The sequence below is a fragment of the Dermacentor albipictus genome, chromosome 9, assembly GCF_038994185.2.
Source record: "Dermacentor albipictus isolate Rhodes 1998 colony chromosome 9, USDA_Dalb.pri_finalv2, whole genome shotgun sequence".
NCBI classification, from domain to species: Eukaryota; Metazoa; Arthropoda; class Arachnida; order Ixodida; family Ixodidae; genus Dermacentor; species Dermacentor albipictus.
The window spans coordinates 44,856,059-44,871,960 of NC_091829.1; the positions used below are offsets into that span (position 1 = coordinate 44,856,059).

At 47.2% G+C, this 15,902-nt stretch overlaps 1 protein-coding gene across 4 annotated transcripts in view; it reads left to right on the top strand.

The window, feature by feature from the left end:
• Positions 1-15,902, top strand: part of LOC139049756 (gamma-aminobutyric acid type B receptor subunit 2-like) — a 389,157-nt gene that overhangs the window by 361,325 nt on the left and 11,930 nt on the right. For 2 of the 4 annotated variants that reach the window (XM_070525558.1, XM_070525556.1), the window contains exons 15-20: positions 260-493; positions 6,301-6,462; positions 7,648-7,777; positions 7,937-8,021; positions 9,843-10,090; positions 14,310-14,369. In XM_070525558.1, the coding sequence (XP_070381659.1) occupies positions 260-493; positions 6,301-6,462; positions 7,648-7,777; positions 7,937-8,021; positions 9,843-10,090; positions 14,310-14,369 (919 nt within the window). The remainder of the gene's footprint in view (positions 1-259; positions 494-6,300; positions 6,463-7,647; positions 7,778-7,936; positions 8,022-9,842; positions 10,091-14,309; positions 14,370-15,902) is intronic. The other 2 variants (XM_070525559.1, XM_070525557.1) reach the window with 2 other exon arrangements.

Here is a 15,902-nt window from a genome sequence, read left to right on the forward strand (position 1 = left end):
TATAATTAGAGGCGCGACGTGCTAAGCCACGAGTCACATCCGTGAATGAACAAACTAGCCTACCATTCAGCACGGGGCTACCGGACTTGGAAACTTTCTACTGCGGTAGCAACGATAGAGGGTACCGGCGTTGGAGCCGGAACCTAACGTTAGGGTCCCGAACGACGTCACCGCCGAAAGCGCACGGACGTTGACGTTCTTTAGCATTTCGTGACCGCGCCCCTCTCTCTCTTTCTCCCCCTTCTCCCCGCTTCCGCAGGCGTTCGGTTGCTTCTTGGCGTGGGAGACCCGTCACGTGAGCATACCGGCGCTCAACGACTCCAAGTACGTGGGCATGAGCGTGTACAACGTGGTCATCATGTGCACCATCGGCGCGGCCATCTCGTTCGTGCTGCGCGATCAGCAGGACGCCGCGTTCATCATCATCTCAGTGTTCATCATCTTCTGTTCCACGACCACGCTCTGCCTCGTGTTTGTACCCAAGGTGAGACTGGTGAGCCCATTTCACACAACGCTCTACGTGTGGCTCCCTTCTCTCTCTCTCTCTATCTCTCTCTGTCCGTGCCTCACTGACTCCACTCACTCACTCACTGCACCCCCAACCGACCACGATCACCCCACCCCGCCTGCTCCCTGCATCCGACCAACCCTGCGCAAATCACCTTTCACAAAGTCACTGCCCATCGCTTGTGCAGCCCTTGCAAGTGAGAAGCAGCTCTATGCGCAGCACCACGGTTCCGCACCACCGGATGACGACATGATATAGACTTTTTTTTTTCAGAAGAGTTACCGAGGCTCCACAGGTGAACGAGTGTCAATCTTCTTTTTTTTTCACTCTCAAAAACTGCACAGATTTATTTCACGGACAGAGCAGAAATATTGGAATGTCAAATTGTTAGAGACGAATGATAGAGCGAGATCATGATACCTAAGAAATAGCAAACGCAAGCGCCCCCCCCCTTTAAAAAAAGATATGATGACTGTATGGCGTCGTTGCAGTAAAGGCGGAAGGATCGAGCACCAAAAAGAAAGTAAATCAGACGATACCATGATGTGATGAACTGTTTTACAAATGGATACTTCCGTCGATCAGATTAATAAAAAGTGGGCGACGAGTTTTTTCTGGCTTCGAAGAGCCTTCGAAAACTTCTCGTGCGCATGCCAACCGCGCACTGTTGCAAGACTTCACACTTGTTGAGGACAGGTCGGCAACCACTCGCTCAAATCTTCGGAAGCCCAACCAAAACGTTCACGCGGAAGCAAACTATCGGTAACTAGACAGACGTTGAAATGTGGTACGTGCTTCTCAATAAAAAAAATTTATCAGTTACGATTAAAGATTCCTTGTTACCAGTTTAGAATCTAGTACATCATGCTTTTCATAAAATGCTGTTTCCAAGCTGCCAACCGCTAGAGCTTAAAAGGAATCGTTAAGGGGGTGAGATAAAGTATACGCCTCACGAAATAGATCTGATTAAGCTATCTTAAGATGATGCACCTCAGAATCAAGTACAGCATTAGGCCTCATGGAAGTTAAGCGATATCAGTGCGGTTAAGGTTTATTTATATCTGTGTGAGAGGTTAACAAAAACTAGGCTCGTGACATTGCGCCTGTTACGCGTAACAAGAGGGTTCTTCTCTTCCTTACAACAGCCAGGAGACATCTGTCTCTCGAGCACATTTAGTTTTTCTTGTGTAAAAGGAAATGCCTTCTTTTTGTAGCAGAACTAGATGAAGTGAAGTAGTCTTTTTTTTTTTTGCCTTTTATCACCAAACAGGGGTATCAAAACTGGACCTCACGGAGCTTTCAAAATCAATCAACGTCATCGAAAATTAACGTTGCTTGGGCGGTGCAATTAACCGATTAAGAACAATGAAGCGGCACGAATTATAACTCCGTCGTTTCGGGCTCATCCGCGGTTCCATCAATGAAGCATCCAGCGGAAAAAGAAGATCATCAAGAGCAATTATCATGCGTGTGCGAAAGGCCGTTACTAACTAAGCGCTTCAACGGAGCCCCTCATTCACACATTAACATAATCCGGCAATTAGGCATGCATCCTCGTTAACAATGCAAAACACTTGCTGTGCGACGTGCTGGAGCAATCTATCCAACTTGCTATACGTAGCTCCGTTTTATGAGCGCTGCTGTGTTAAATGTTTTGTTCCTAACACGAAAGTTTTCATAGTTATACGCTCGCTTAAGTGGTAACAGGTTGTCGAGCAACAAACCCCGCAGAGAGCGTTGATAACCGCTATCATGCCATGGATGAGCCACGAAACTGAATGAGAAGGTTATATAGATGCAGAAGATGAGTGTTTGATTCCATTTTTGTTTCAGCTTTGCTAAATTGCTACTTTACTACGGCGAATTGGCGCAGTGCCCAACCTAAGCGTATCTATAGGGAGTGGCTGCAGACCTTTCTCAATTGACAACCAGATAACTCAATTTCACATCTTCTGTCGTTGTTTGCGAAGGTTGTGGACAAGCCATAGTGCACAGAACCGTCCGTGTTCGATGCAGTATCGTTCAGACAGAGGAAGATGTGCCCTCCTACAGTGCGCATGCGCAGAAATGCGCAATTCTGGCGCGATGTTCAGTGTTGCGGTCGTGTATTGTTGTTCTTGGCCTCTGGCCACTGAATCGCAGGCCTACTGCCGGAGTCGTGATTGCGACGAGAACGATCGAACCCAACCCTCTACCCTTAGCTCCCTGAATTCACCCTGCATGCACCCCTGCTGCACACACACACTGACACACTCTTGCTTGTCTCAGAGCACTCTCACCTGCGCACTGGTCTGGTATGCAGCGCCGCTGGTGATTGTGGTTTGCCAGTGACGTGAAGTGACGTGCTTCGTTCGTGTCCGTGCCTCAAGGAAAGTGGTGCATGCGTTGCTACCCCGTGTAGTCCTTTTATATCAGCGCGAGATTTCGTATAAAAAAATTAAATTGTGGGGTTTTACGTGCCGAAACCACTTTCTGATTATGAGGCACGCCGTAGTGGAGGACTCCGGAAATTTCGACCACCTGGGGTTCTTTAACGTGCACCTAAATCTAAGCACATGGGTGTTTTCGCATTTCGCCCCCATCGAAATGCAGCCGCCGTGGCCGGGATTCGATCCCGCGACCTCGTGCTCAGCAGCCCAACACCATAGCCACTGAGCAACCACGGCGGGCAGATTCCATATAAGACAAAAAGATATGTTTACTAAGCTGTTGAAACGTCCCTCATGCAGTTTCTTAATTCGTCGATTTTCTCGCATTATTAGCACGGCTGTGACGCGGAATCGATAGAGATTGTGACGCGCATTTCATGCGGATTAATTTGAGACAAAAATATTGAAATTTTGAAGCAGCGTACGCAGCGTTTCAATGGAGATACGTGCTATTATCCGGTGTGCGGAGATTCTGAAACATTACCACGACACGTAATTGAATCGTTTTCTTTTAATTTGTGATAAAATTATAATTATGTTTGGGACACTGGTTCGTGTGACCTCTTGCCTGAGGCCTCTTTCGTGTCATATGTGGTTCCAGGATTGGTGCATACGCAAAACTATGCGATGATATCTCGGTGGCAAAAGCCGTCATTCACCGATTGAATGCTACATTGCGCTACGGTAACGCAGCCCAGCAAAAATGTTCTTCCCAACGTCGTGTGGTATCTACGCGTTGCAAGTTCGTCAATAGAGAGTTTTAGAATTGGGGGCGCAAGGCTCTGGGCCCCCAAGCCGCGTTGCGTCGGTTGCTCTTGGGTCTAGGTGAGCAGCAGAGTTTGAGGATTGGGTCGAACGCAGACAGCGTTGGGTTGAGCGCAGGGACGCCGCAGTGTGGAAAATAGAAAGGCGCTTGTAAGAAAAAAAAATTAACCTCTTTTCTTACACGTGAAATCAAACAGAATGCATTTTTGAGCAAGAAGAACAAACAATAAAATGTAAGAAACTGTGTTAGTACCGGTTAGCATTGCGAATTAAGTGTGCGATTCTAAGCCAAGCAAAGCCAATCGAAGCAAAGTACTCTTAGTTGGTGTTTTCTTGTGACGCGCTGCGAAAAAACTGCGAGTTCACCCATGTGAAATGACGAAAATCAGTCGAAGTAAATAACGTATGCTCTGCGACCATCTGCTGTACGCCATCGCTGTCACCCACGAGGGCGGCCCAAGACGGCTTGGGGGCCCACGCTAGTTTTCGATTCTTGGGTCTTGGGTTAACGCGAACGCAAGAACGCAAGACTGGCTTGGGTTCTGCGCATGCGCACTTGTGGCGCGCAATTTTCTTGGGTCCCCAAGCCGCTTGGGCCCCCAATTCTAAAACTCTCTAATGTGTTTTGCCTAACGTGGTCATTGGCCAGCAAGAGCGCGCACATAAGTGGCTTTGTGTGCAGAATGTACCTTTCCTGGTTATCGTGCGTCTTTTAAAGCGTAGTTTTATGCACACGACCTTTAGCGGTACGTACTTTTCTCTTTCTTTCTTTCTCTTTACCACTGTCGACCGCAACACCGGCCTGAAAGTGTCAATTTGATGCCTCTGTCATTTGACGGCACTCGCTAAGCTTCCACAGGCCCTTGCTTATACACGCACTTTGCTACTTTGCCGACTTGCACTGTTCACTTCCTTACACTGCAGCATATATAGTTCCAAACACTGACATCGTCGCCAGCGTCCACAATCGCAGCTCTTTAATCGTCTCCTCAAATCCTGAGCTATTTCACTGCGACTTTGTCATTTCCCGTAAGTTTGTCATCTCATAGTGCTTCGCACTTCACAACATTTCAGAAGCTTAAGCTGCAGGTCGGTTTGCAATACGACCAAGCGAATATTACTCAATCACGCATTTTTGGCACAAATGTCAACGTCACCATTGCCATAAACTTTTTGCTGAATGTGCCGAAGAGTTTGCAAATTTTGCGTCGACCGTGCTTTACAGGTTTTTTAAAAAGGCCTTAACTGCAGAGTGCGTATTGTTGCGAATCATTCGTTGACGCTGACGAACGCGTAAGTTAGCTATTAGTCACCATGCAACCGCATGAGTTGGCGACTACACTGAAAAACCTGTACTCAGGCCAAGCATTATTCATAACTACTTGAGCCATTCGTTGAAGAGTAGCTACAAGCAATCTGTAACGCGAACAAGGAAAAACATAGTGAATATAAGCTATTTCATTTTACGTAGTAGCCAGTGCATATGATATTGCTCTCAATCGTTGCAAGACGCTGTGCTCTTGGAGCTGGGACATGCATTGCGACTATTTGTCGAAATATGTCAAATTGCAATTTGAAGCATTTATACGGCAAATATCTTATAGTTTACTACCATACGCGTTCCATTCGTGCCTGCTTGTACGCAAGACACATTTCACCTACGTTTTCGTTGGGGGCGAAATGCAAAAACGCGCGTGGTCCCGTGCACTGGGGCCAGGTTAAAGATCTCCTGGTGATCAAAATTAATCTGAAGTCTCGCACTATGGTGTGCCTTATAATCAAATCGCGGTTTCGCCACGTAAGACCCCTGAATTCAATTCATTTCACCTACTTTCATATCACACTCAACATGACATTTGACAGGACAAGAAAGACAACAAAACTGATAAGCTTTACAAACCCCATCTCCAAGATTACAACGTGATTGTATGGGATACTTCGATATGGAGATTGCGGGGCATATGCTTGTTTCGCTCTTTTAAATGAACTTCACTTACTGTGACTGAGCAGGCAGTATTCCCACTTTTCAAATAGGATTCTTACGCCAAGACGCATTTCACCAGACACATCAAACATTACAACATGAATGTACCGGATTCTTCTATATGTTGGTTGCGGGACACATGGTTCTTTTGCCCTTTGATAGGAATCTCACTTACTGTGACTGAGCATGCAGTATTGCCACTCCGCAACGATCACGTGGTGGCAAGATAAGAACAACTACTCCGGCATGTGTACCAGCGTCTCTGCTAGAGACAGAACGCCGTGGCACCTTTCCAACCGGCAGGCTGACACGAAACCATCGGCGACAAAGAAAAGGCTACACGCGGCTGCTCGCAGCCCTGTCCGAATCGAAAATGTAGTCGGCTCTTCAAGAGATCATTCGAAAAGCGCCCGTATTGGCCACTCTCGTCAAGAGCTGTACATAAACGAGCGACTCGTCGTTATTTGCCGGTTGCTTACTTTCTGGCACGCACCTGCACGTAATACGCTTTTTTTCGGCCATCCGCTGCCGCGCGCTCCTTCTTTTTACCCGCGCCCTGACACCCACGTGCGCCCCTTGTCCGGCGCCCTGCTCTCTCTCTCTATTTGTCGCAGCTTGTGGAGCTTCGGCGCAACCCGCAGGCCGGCGAACACCGCGTTCGGGCCACCCTGAAGCCGCTGAAGAAGTCGAGGCGAGATTCGGACGACGAAAGCCTCTTCACCAGGATCAAAGTGCTGCAGGACGAGAACATGCGATGCAGGCAGCGACTAGAAGAGGTGCTGCTCCCACCCCCACCCACTTCTTCGATTTCTCACAACAGTGGCAGCGGTGTCGTTCTAAAGTATTTACAGAGACACTAACTACAAGGCCAAAGTGATATATATACAGCGTTACGTGTGGATGGCATCATTGTGGTGACATGGAAAGCAAACTGTAGCTATCGTGACTGTTTTTCCCCTTCCTTGCACTCTCACTCTTGTCGTAGTAATGATCTTCTCCAGTCGTTTCTCGCTGTCTTAAAGAGAACATGAAAATCAGATTATGTTTTCTATTTTTTCTCCAGAGAAGCTTTTCAAATATTAAAGAAACCATGTCATCATATACTACTGAAGTGAGTCCATCAGTGCCGTCAGGTACATGACGTATACCAAGCCCTAACCAAATTTAGCTGAAATTTTGTCAGTACTTAGACCGAGTCGGCCAACACACTCCAGAAGATGCAGACAGAAGCGACGCTATATGTACTTCTATCTTGATTAGTGTGTCGTCTCCGCCTTTCCTTTTTTTTTTTGCATACAACTTCACGTAGGCATTTCCGATGCACAGTGTGCTCTACAGGCCTGATGGCGTTCAGTGGTATAATATTTAGTAATTTATTGGCTCAAAGTATGAAAGTTTGGAGTTCGTACGTGTGTGTTCTGTTATTTGCAAGCAAACATTTAATGAAGGTCTGCTTTTGTGCGGGTTTGAAAGTTTTTATACACTATTAAAGTCACTGTTTTGCTGCGCTTTCCATTGGAAATCTGCATATGCTAACAATTTGAGAAAGTGAGAAAAGCTTTCTGCGCTATTATCAATGAATGAAAGGCAGTTATTTTGATTTGTGCCTCTCCGCACACCCAATTTGTCACCCTGGTGTGCTTATGTGTCAGGAAACGTTAAATACCTTCACCTAATGCGTGCGTGAGTAAACCTTTCGCCTTAAACAGCTGTTGACAGAAAGATCAAACGGTCCGGTAACACGTCTTCGTGGTATACAGAAGAAAGTCGTTCAGGTAGAGGCATTGCTGGGGCAGCCTGCAAGGGCAAAGCCCGCCCGTAGCAATACCATGGCCACCCGAAAATGCGCTGAATGCCGTACGCTAATACTGCCTCGTTTCATTTTGCGAGGGCTGTACGTTGCAAGTATCACCTTTGCTAACGCCTTTGTCTTTTCTTCTCCCTCTCGATTTTCGTTTCAGAAAAACATTGAATTGCAGTCATTATTGTTGAAGCTAAAAGATGTAGAGCCGGTGATAGTCGTCACGCATGACGCCATTACGACGATTCCAGAAGTTAGCTCACCTTCCCAACTCGAAACCTCAGAGCGTGGTAAGCCTGTCTCTCGTACTTTTGATGCTGCCTGTTGTTATCCATATCATTTGCGCCTTTCGTTTCTCTTATAGTTATTAGTCGTTGCTTTGGCCTGACGAAGAAGGTGGTGTCTGGGTGCGTCCATTTTTATCTCTTCTCTTGTCTTCTTCCCCACAGAAAATAGCAAAGAGGATACGACGTCTATAATCTCCATCAGGTCTGTAACTGAAGAGGACAACTTTATGGAGATATCGGTGAAAAGGTACGCATCTGTATCTGTCATATGTACGAAAGTTTTCTTGCGAACCGGCGCCCAGTGATCAAGATCACTGGTGCTTTCGTTTTGACTACCATTTCGCGAGCTTGTCACAACTGGCCTCGGTAAGGCGAGAGCCCCTCGTGCTCATCTTTGGGCTCGTCTTTCCTTATCGTTTAGCAAGTCCCAATGTGGCAGATTCTTCCGCAGAGCAACAACTCATTTGTTTAATCTGTCAGCTCTGTTTACGCGACATGCTAGCAAACCACCGGAACCGGCTACTCTCCGCTGTTTCACTCTCCATCGATTTGAACGAAAATTTTACATATGACCTGGAAGCAGCCCCCACGTGTGAGCACTGCCAACGTCGCACACAAACGCTTGCGCAAGCACGTTCTTACCGCTGCGTCGTCGTTAGTCCAATGCCCGCGCTCTACGTATACGTAACAATGCACTTAAGCTATGTGCCAGTGCTCAGACGTTCGCACAATTATTAGAGGGAACTGTGGGGCTAGTGTCTACAAGAGCTGCAAGCGGGGCGGTTTTCACAGTATAGGAATGATATGGTTGGTACATGGATTTGCCTAAACTTCGTCCTTCTCGCATTAAGCGACCTTGCGACTTTGCACAATGATCGTTTTCAAGAAGTACTCTGTTTTCAATTATCAAATACCTACTACTAAAACTGTACGATGTCACGATTCGAACGCAGAACCTCTAGCACAGAAGCTCGTTATTGAAATCATTATGCCACGGACGCATGAACAAGCGGAACCGCTGCAAGTAGCAAGCGATTGTGAGCGTTCGCAGAGTCCCATTGCCTCCTGCATTAAAATAATTGCAGATTCTTTTAAAATTTAGGTCAGTGAACCTACATAAAGCGCAGTAAATGAAACCACAAGAACATCTGAAGCCACAAGCATGAAGATCATACAAATATACGTACTAACCACAATTCCCATGGTGGTTGAACGATCACAGTACCAGAGTTCCTTCTAGTAATTATTGTGCGAAATTATATTCCAATGCTCCCCGTAGATGGCTAAATGGACAACTGAGTGGGCACTCACCATCATAAATCTTGTTTGAATTCTGACAAAGCTAACAAGAAAGACAGCCTCGCGAAGACGGCATCGAAATCAAAAACGATGCATGGTACTTTGGGGCTGTCTGAACAAGACCGCCGGTGAGCATAATGCTCTGAAACTCTACGGGAAGGTTGCCCGCGCTCAAAAAAACAAAAAGTGTATTCACACTTTCCTGTGCGGTGAATGCAAGCTACGTTGTGGTTTTCGAAGCTTCGCAGACCCAAAGTGATGAAATACAGATATCATATGTTGTATCACATATCATAGGTTTTTCTTCCTCTTCAGCGGTTGGGGGCAGGGTGGCGTCAAGTCGCGGAGACGACTTCAATATGCGTTCGATATGCATTCTACATGTGTGTCGTTATTTAAGGTCGAATTTATCTTTCTTTTAGTAGTAAGGGTAGACTGCCTTCAAAGCTGACCAGAACTGAAACGCACCCTTAGTTGGCGTTCCTTACCATCGTAGCGGCACGCTGGTGAATCCGCAGACAGTCGACTATCGAGGGGCCATCCAACGATTGTTGACTACGGCTGCAGCCCACGCGGTGGCGACGACACGTTGCATTGTTGGGCCGGAGGTCCAACGCGTCCCCATTCTCACTCTTCACAGCGCACCCTTTTTTTTTCTTCCCCACGGCGCAATATGTCCCCAGTTGGCCAGTGTTGCAGCTTCGGTGGTGTACGCTGAGCGTGACTCCATATCCCCCCCCCCCCCTTCGGGGACGTCCTCGGCTCGCAGGAAGCTCTCGACGGCGTCGCTTCAGGGCAGCCCGGCCGCCCTGGCCGCCATGGGTCGCGGCGGCGGAGGAGCCAGCCGGCAGCAGCGCAGCGGCAGCGTCCAGCTGCGCCTCACGCAGCACCACCACCAGCAGCAGCACCAGCAGCCCATGCACAGCGCGTCACCGTACGGGGGCGGCAGGGAGTCGCACCACCGCGCTCTCGCCAACGGGCTCGCCCTGCACGCCGACAGGGCCGCCTCCTCGGACGGTGGGTGTCAACTCCCTCCCCGACCTGTGGAAAACCCGCGCTTACCGATTAGATGCAACTGCATTAAAACGCGCGAAGGCAAAGCTACAGGGGCGATGTTACTGCACGCGATTTACTGCGCCAAGTACACTGTAAAATGATGTGCACCCTTAAAATTGTGTAAGGCTGTAAATCGGTTTATAACTCGCACCTTTCTACCCAACGAGGTGTGAGGCTTATTTACCGTTTTACACCCTGATTCAATTCTATGCAAGTACATTATTTTATCGTGTAGACCGGCAGAGAGTGACAGCGCTTCAGCGTTCTGGAATACATATCGAATCAGTATAGCTTCCACACACGACGATTTCGCATTTGCCCAAACGCGGAAGAAAGGGAAAGCGTAAAACTCAACCAATTTTAACGTTCGGTGCTGTATTTTGTCTTGTGTTGGCTGTTGTAACTGTGATGTTCTTTCTTCGCAACGTAAATTTAACTCGGATGAGAAGGTGTGGCTACTTTGAACAGCGCTCTTACTTCAGCGCGCTCTGCCTCCGTTGCTTTGCCTTGATTTGTGAAGAAAGTTCTTTTCATTTTCGTTTCCTTTCTTTTTTTTCTCTTTTGTTTTCTACAGCTTAGGTGTCATTGAGACTACATGGGATGGAGCATGTCAGCTCCAGAGAGTCTGCTCCAAATGTCGAGAAATATGCATTGAGAAAACCATTAGAACGACTGCAATTAAAGTTTGAGAGTATGTTGGACATGTTGGAGGTGATGTGTGTGCAAAGGTATACGTGTGTTGAGTAGTTGGGTGCCGTTCGGGGAAGTTACATAATTTCTGTTGATCGCACTTTGGAGCCATTTGGGGCATCCAACAGCGCGTCGTTAGAGGAGTATCGGGCTTATCAAGTTAAAACTATACACTGTAAACGAAAATAAACCCAGCTGAGAGTTTTTAAGAGGTGATGTGCCCTAAAACCTCCCCTCCTCAAATATTTACTCCGATGTATGGGAGCAAAACAGCGCCATTCCCTCGTTTCACTCCGCTGGCAAGCTGCCGGAGTATTAAGGCGACATGACGCGATTTTACTCCGCTTAAAAATTTTGTTCTCCCGTGAAACTCCGACAGGGAGTTTTGAAAAACTCCCCTCCGCCGATACAGGTTAGTCACGTGGCGCTTCCCATGAGGCTGTGCGCCTCGCCAGCGACCGGGCGCGTTCGGCGGAGCGGGCAGTGCTCATGGCTGACGGTTTGTTTACGTCTGTGAAGTGTCGTTCCGTGACAGCGTTTCGTCAATTTGTTTCCCGTATCTCCTTCCAGAAAGTGTTATAGGCATGCCTGAAGCTCACTGTATCTCAGCTTCAAGTACATTAGCTGTGATCACTTTGCTGACAACGATGATTGCAAGAACCACGTTTTCAAGTGCGGAAAAAGGCTTAGGTATACCTCGAAGCTGCTCACTGGCTCGTGATGTCGGCTCACGTTCTGGCTGTTTCCGTGCTGCGTCACCCTGTCTTGTGTTCTTCAGTACGTGAAATGCCACTTCTATGTCCTTTTGAGTACATGCTGACAACGTCCGGTGTAATGTTTGTAAGGACCGCGTAGCAATGGCAACAGCAGCCACTGTTCGAGCGACGACATCCGTGCTAGTCGCGCATGAATGGCGTAACCCAAGTTCGTTGCGGTGCTGTATTGCCAGTGAGAAAGACCGGAGTGCAAGCAACTGTTTTTATTTATCTGTGAACGGATATCCTCGCCCGAAGAAAAACGGTAGGACATAAGTATATATGTGTGCTTAAAATAAAGCTTCTTATTCAGCGATGTGAATCGAATTGTTATCGCGCATATAGGTTTTGGTCACGTCGTTGCTTCCGATATTGCATTAACATTACGCTCTATCCGAGACACTGATTTTGACGCATGCCTGCTGGCTACGAGTTTAGGGGTTCACTCGACAGATCAGCGATGTAGCTCCTTTTCGCAACCGAGACAGATTGTTTGTACTCAGAGCAAGTAGTGCGGTGTATAAAATGTATGTCTGCGCATTTTTCGGTGTTACGTCGGCTGCTGCGGGTCATGCTCACACGTAATAATTTCTTGCTACGCTACCACTATATCGAAAAAATGTAATTTTGCTATGCAGCACATGCACTTACATTTTTCTAGCTTACTGTAACTAACGCACTACTTTTTGGCCGCGAACGCCGGCAGTGTGCGAAGTCGCTTCAGCACTCACAGAATGGCATAGTTTTGAAAAATAACGCCATTAACTTTTTTTATCTCACTATTTTGAATTAACAGTTTTGTGTTGATTAAGGTATTCTGTTAGTTTCAAAGACGCGGATCTCGTATGAACGAGCATGTGAGTCGTAATTCTGAAAACAGCACAGCTGCTCCCTTGGCGGTTTCGAGGCACACAGTATCGTGGCTATATATACTGGCACCGTTGCATCTTGAGTATCGCGTGTACGTAGGATGTCTTTCAAATTTCTGCATTGGGCGTTTCTGGAATGTTTATGTATGTCATGATATATGTGCTTTCATTGACTTGTTTCATCGAATTTGACGCGGTCTCGTGTGCATATTTCGAAATTTGACCAGCAGCCTCTGCATGTAAACATGTTCGCGCAAACTGACGCGATGCCTCTTTTTATACTCCCGTTGCACCTCGAAAAAACTCCGTCAATTGCAAAGCAAAAAATAAAAAAAGACAGAAAAAAACCTCCCATAATTCCACGCAAAAATTCCGCTCGTGCGGAGTAAAAATTCTACTCCGATCATACGGAGCATAATAAACTCCGAACCGGGGGGTCGCTAGAGGACAAGCAGTATACTCCCACCTCGGAGTTATTTCCGTTTACAGTGTACGTACGAAGCGCGCCTTAAAGTTGGAGAAATCGCAAAGCTGCAGGCGATGTTTTTTTTCTTTTATGCGGACATAGGGCATAGGAAATGACCAGCCAATTGGGGTTCTTCTCAAAGCTTGCTGGATGCTTGAAACGTTTGCGAATTACATGACATATCGACTTCACGTTTGGAATACCGAAACTTGCGTTCGTAGGAATTCGATGGAGAAACAGCGGAGCTGCAGAGATATAGGAGGCGCTGCAGGATATTCAGTCCGGTTCAAGTTACGTGAAACACAAAAGCCGTAATATAAGCACATTCCCACAATGCCCACGGCGAGAAGGTATCACTCCCTTCGTGAAATTTTACAGCGACAGCAGTGAGCATGGTTTTACTGTCTCTTGTCCAGGTAGTCCTTTCCCATCGCGCTTCAATTCTTGTCGCCCCTTTCCTATCCTCAAAATTGATAGGTATAATTTAGGAACGTTTAGGTAAACTAAACAGCGCCCACCACTGTAACTGGGAGTTGAACTAATGGGCTGCATCGATGTGTAGTTGAAAAGCCGGATACGCAAATTGTCGAGTTATCATTCAGCTTCGTTATTTCGCGGCTTCTGTGGGCGTCAGCCCGCTGTGCTTTCCGCCGGTGGTTTTATTATTGTTTTTTTTTCTCGATTCGTTGTGCCTAGGTCTCGAAGCGATAACACACGCCAAGGAGCAGCGTTGCGCCATGACGATCCGCGGCTCGCCGAGCTGGGAAAGTAACACTTCTTGGCGAGCCAGTGTGTTATCGCTGAAGACACGTAAAGATGGCTTCGCATGGGCACCGCATCCGAAGCCCAGCTGGCAACGGGAAAACGCTGTGGTTTGCGTGCGCTGCTGTAACGGTGACAACTTCTTCGATTCTCGAGTGCGTCACACGCCATCCCCGCCAGCTAAACCTAGAAATCGCAACAGTAATATTTGTCCTGACACGCCCCTGTTTACAGTTACTGCGCACTTGTTTCTCTGTTGCTGGTATTTCTGACAAATCTGAATTTTGAGCCTTCTCCGCGAACACGTGGCACCGTGGGACCCTAACAAGTCGCCCCCGCCGAGACTTTGCACGAAATTCATGCAAACAACGCAGTGCCACGTGAGAATGGAAAAGTGACCAGCAGCCACTTTCACGCTGCTATTTTATTTTATTTTTGTCTTCTGTCCTCGATTTGAAACCGTTGCTGATAAGCGACAGACATAGTTCTGCGCGTCTAGCAGTGTCGTCACCGGCACAAGGATCCATGTAGAAAAAAAATGACATGTGCATATCAGCTTTACATTCGTCTCCACTGTGACGAGTGTCGTGGACGTTCAGGGTAAATAAATAAACTCGATGACTTTTGACCTCCCGCAGAGTTGTCGCCTCTGCTTGCGCTTCCAGACCAGGACTGCCAAGACTTCCAGTCAGATGAGTGTAAGTTTTAACATCGCCCGGAATGGGCAACGCACACGTGTGCACATCACACTCGCTGTCGCCCACGCACTAACCGCTCAGCTTCACGCAAATGAAACGCCACGCTTCTATGGAAAACGTTGCTCAAGCTGTGCCAGAGTGACGCAAACATGCTTTCTTTTTCATAGTGTAACCGAGCCGAACAGTGCATGCAGTTATGTTCCTGTCACAGAATGGCGAAACTCTGCAAGCGCGTGAATGAATCACTCTATGCTTTTTTATGCTTCCGGCCATCTACAATTCACGCTATAAGCATTTTCCTGAAACATCCGCCGGTCTTTTCATTCATGCTACATGCACTGCAATTTTGGCTTCTCTCTTGGCTGCTTCCCGTTTGCTATGGCAGCCAGATGGGTAAGATTACTTTTAATAGACGTCTCAATATCTTTTTTTCTGGTTACTTTTCACCGTCTCGGCCGTAACATGGTGAGTAAAGGAAATTTACACATAACATGGAAAAATAATGTGTACGGGTAATAGTCCCGTGTTGCCAGCTAAATGACTACAGCTGAAAAAAGTTGAAAAAGAGGCGTGCGTGTATGGCCTCTGAACATACTGCAGAACGGGATCAGATTAAATGTGCTACGGCTTTAGCAAGTTGTTTAATGCCCCGGTACGCATTGATAGAAGGGGCTTTTCTCTGCACTTCCGTGAATTGGGTTACACCGACCACCGCATGAGCGCACAGCAGAACCTCGTTTCTTTTTATACATTTGCGCAGCAACGACGCTTTTTACTGCTGTCACGTGGCTTACGAAAGTGCATGGATGCCTGCGCGAGCCTACGCATGAAACGGAAACGATGGCTTGCTAATAACGCAGTGAATTAGGTAAGCTTTCAAGCTGCGCCGTATCACGCAGCAAGAGGACAGACATTGAAAGCTTGAAAGCGAATTCATGCTTTCATACTGCAATATAATGCCGCCTTTTGGAGCAGTGAGCGTGCTCTAGCTAAAAGTAGATCATAAGCAGGCATTCCGGGCATGTATCATGTTCCTGTGAAACACCTGCGTAAGTATTTTTTACTTAAAGTACTTTCAACGGAGACGAAATAAGCGGCTATGTTACTAGGCTGCGCGACCTGTGTGACCTGTGTAACCTGTGTATGCGCTCTTCCTTTTGCTTCGTTCTGTCGGAACAATCGATGCCTCTTTGTGGGTGGTTGTGCAGAAGACGTCCCACAGATGTTGTCAAGAAAGACGATAAGAACTTTGTCGATACTGATAGTACAAGAAATGTCTCTGGAGCCACGTTTCGACAAGCAGAACCGTCCTTGTCAGGGCCCTCACCTTGTCGAAACGACGTTGGTTCTAGCGACACCTCTTTTTCGACCGCAGCTCATTACATAGGTTCTCCATCTTCCTATAAACCTCTTTCTTGTCGCTATCAGAATGGTGTCATTTTGCGTCGGGGTAAAGTGATTATAGCCGTATAGTGAGACAATTTCAGCAAAAGAAACCGAAGTGAGCATTGCTGCTGCCGACGCTCAACTCTC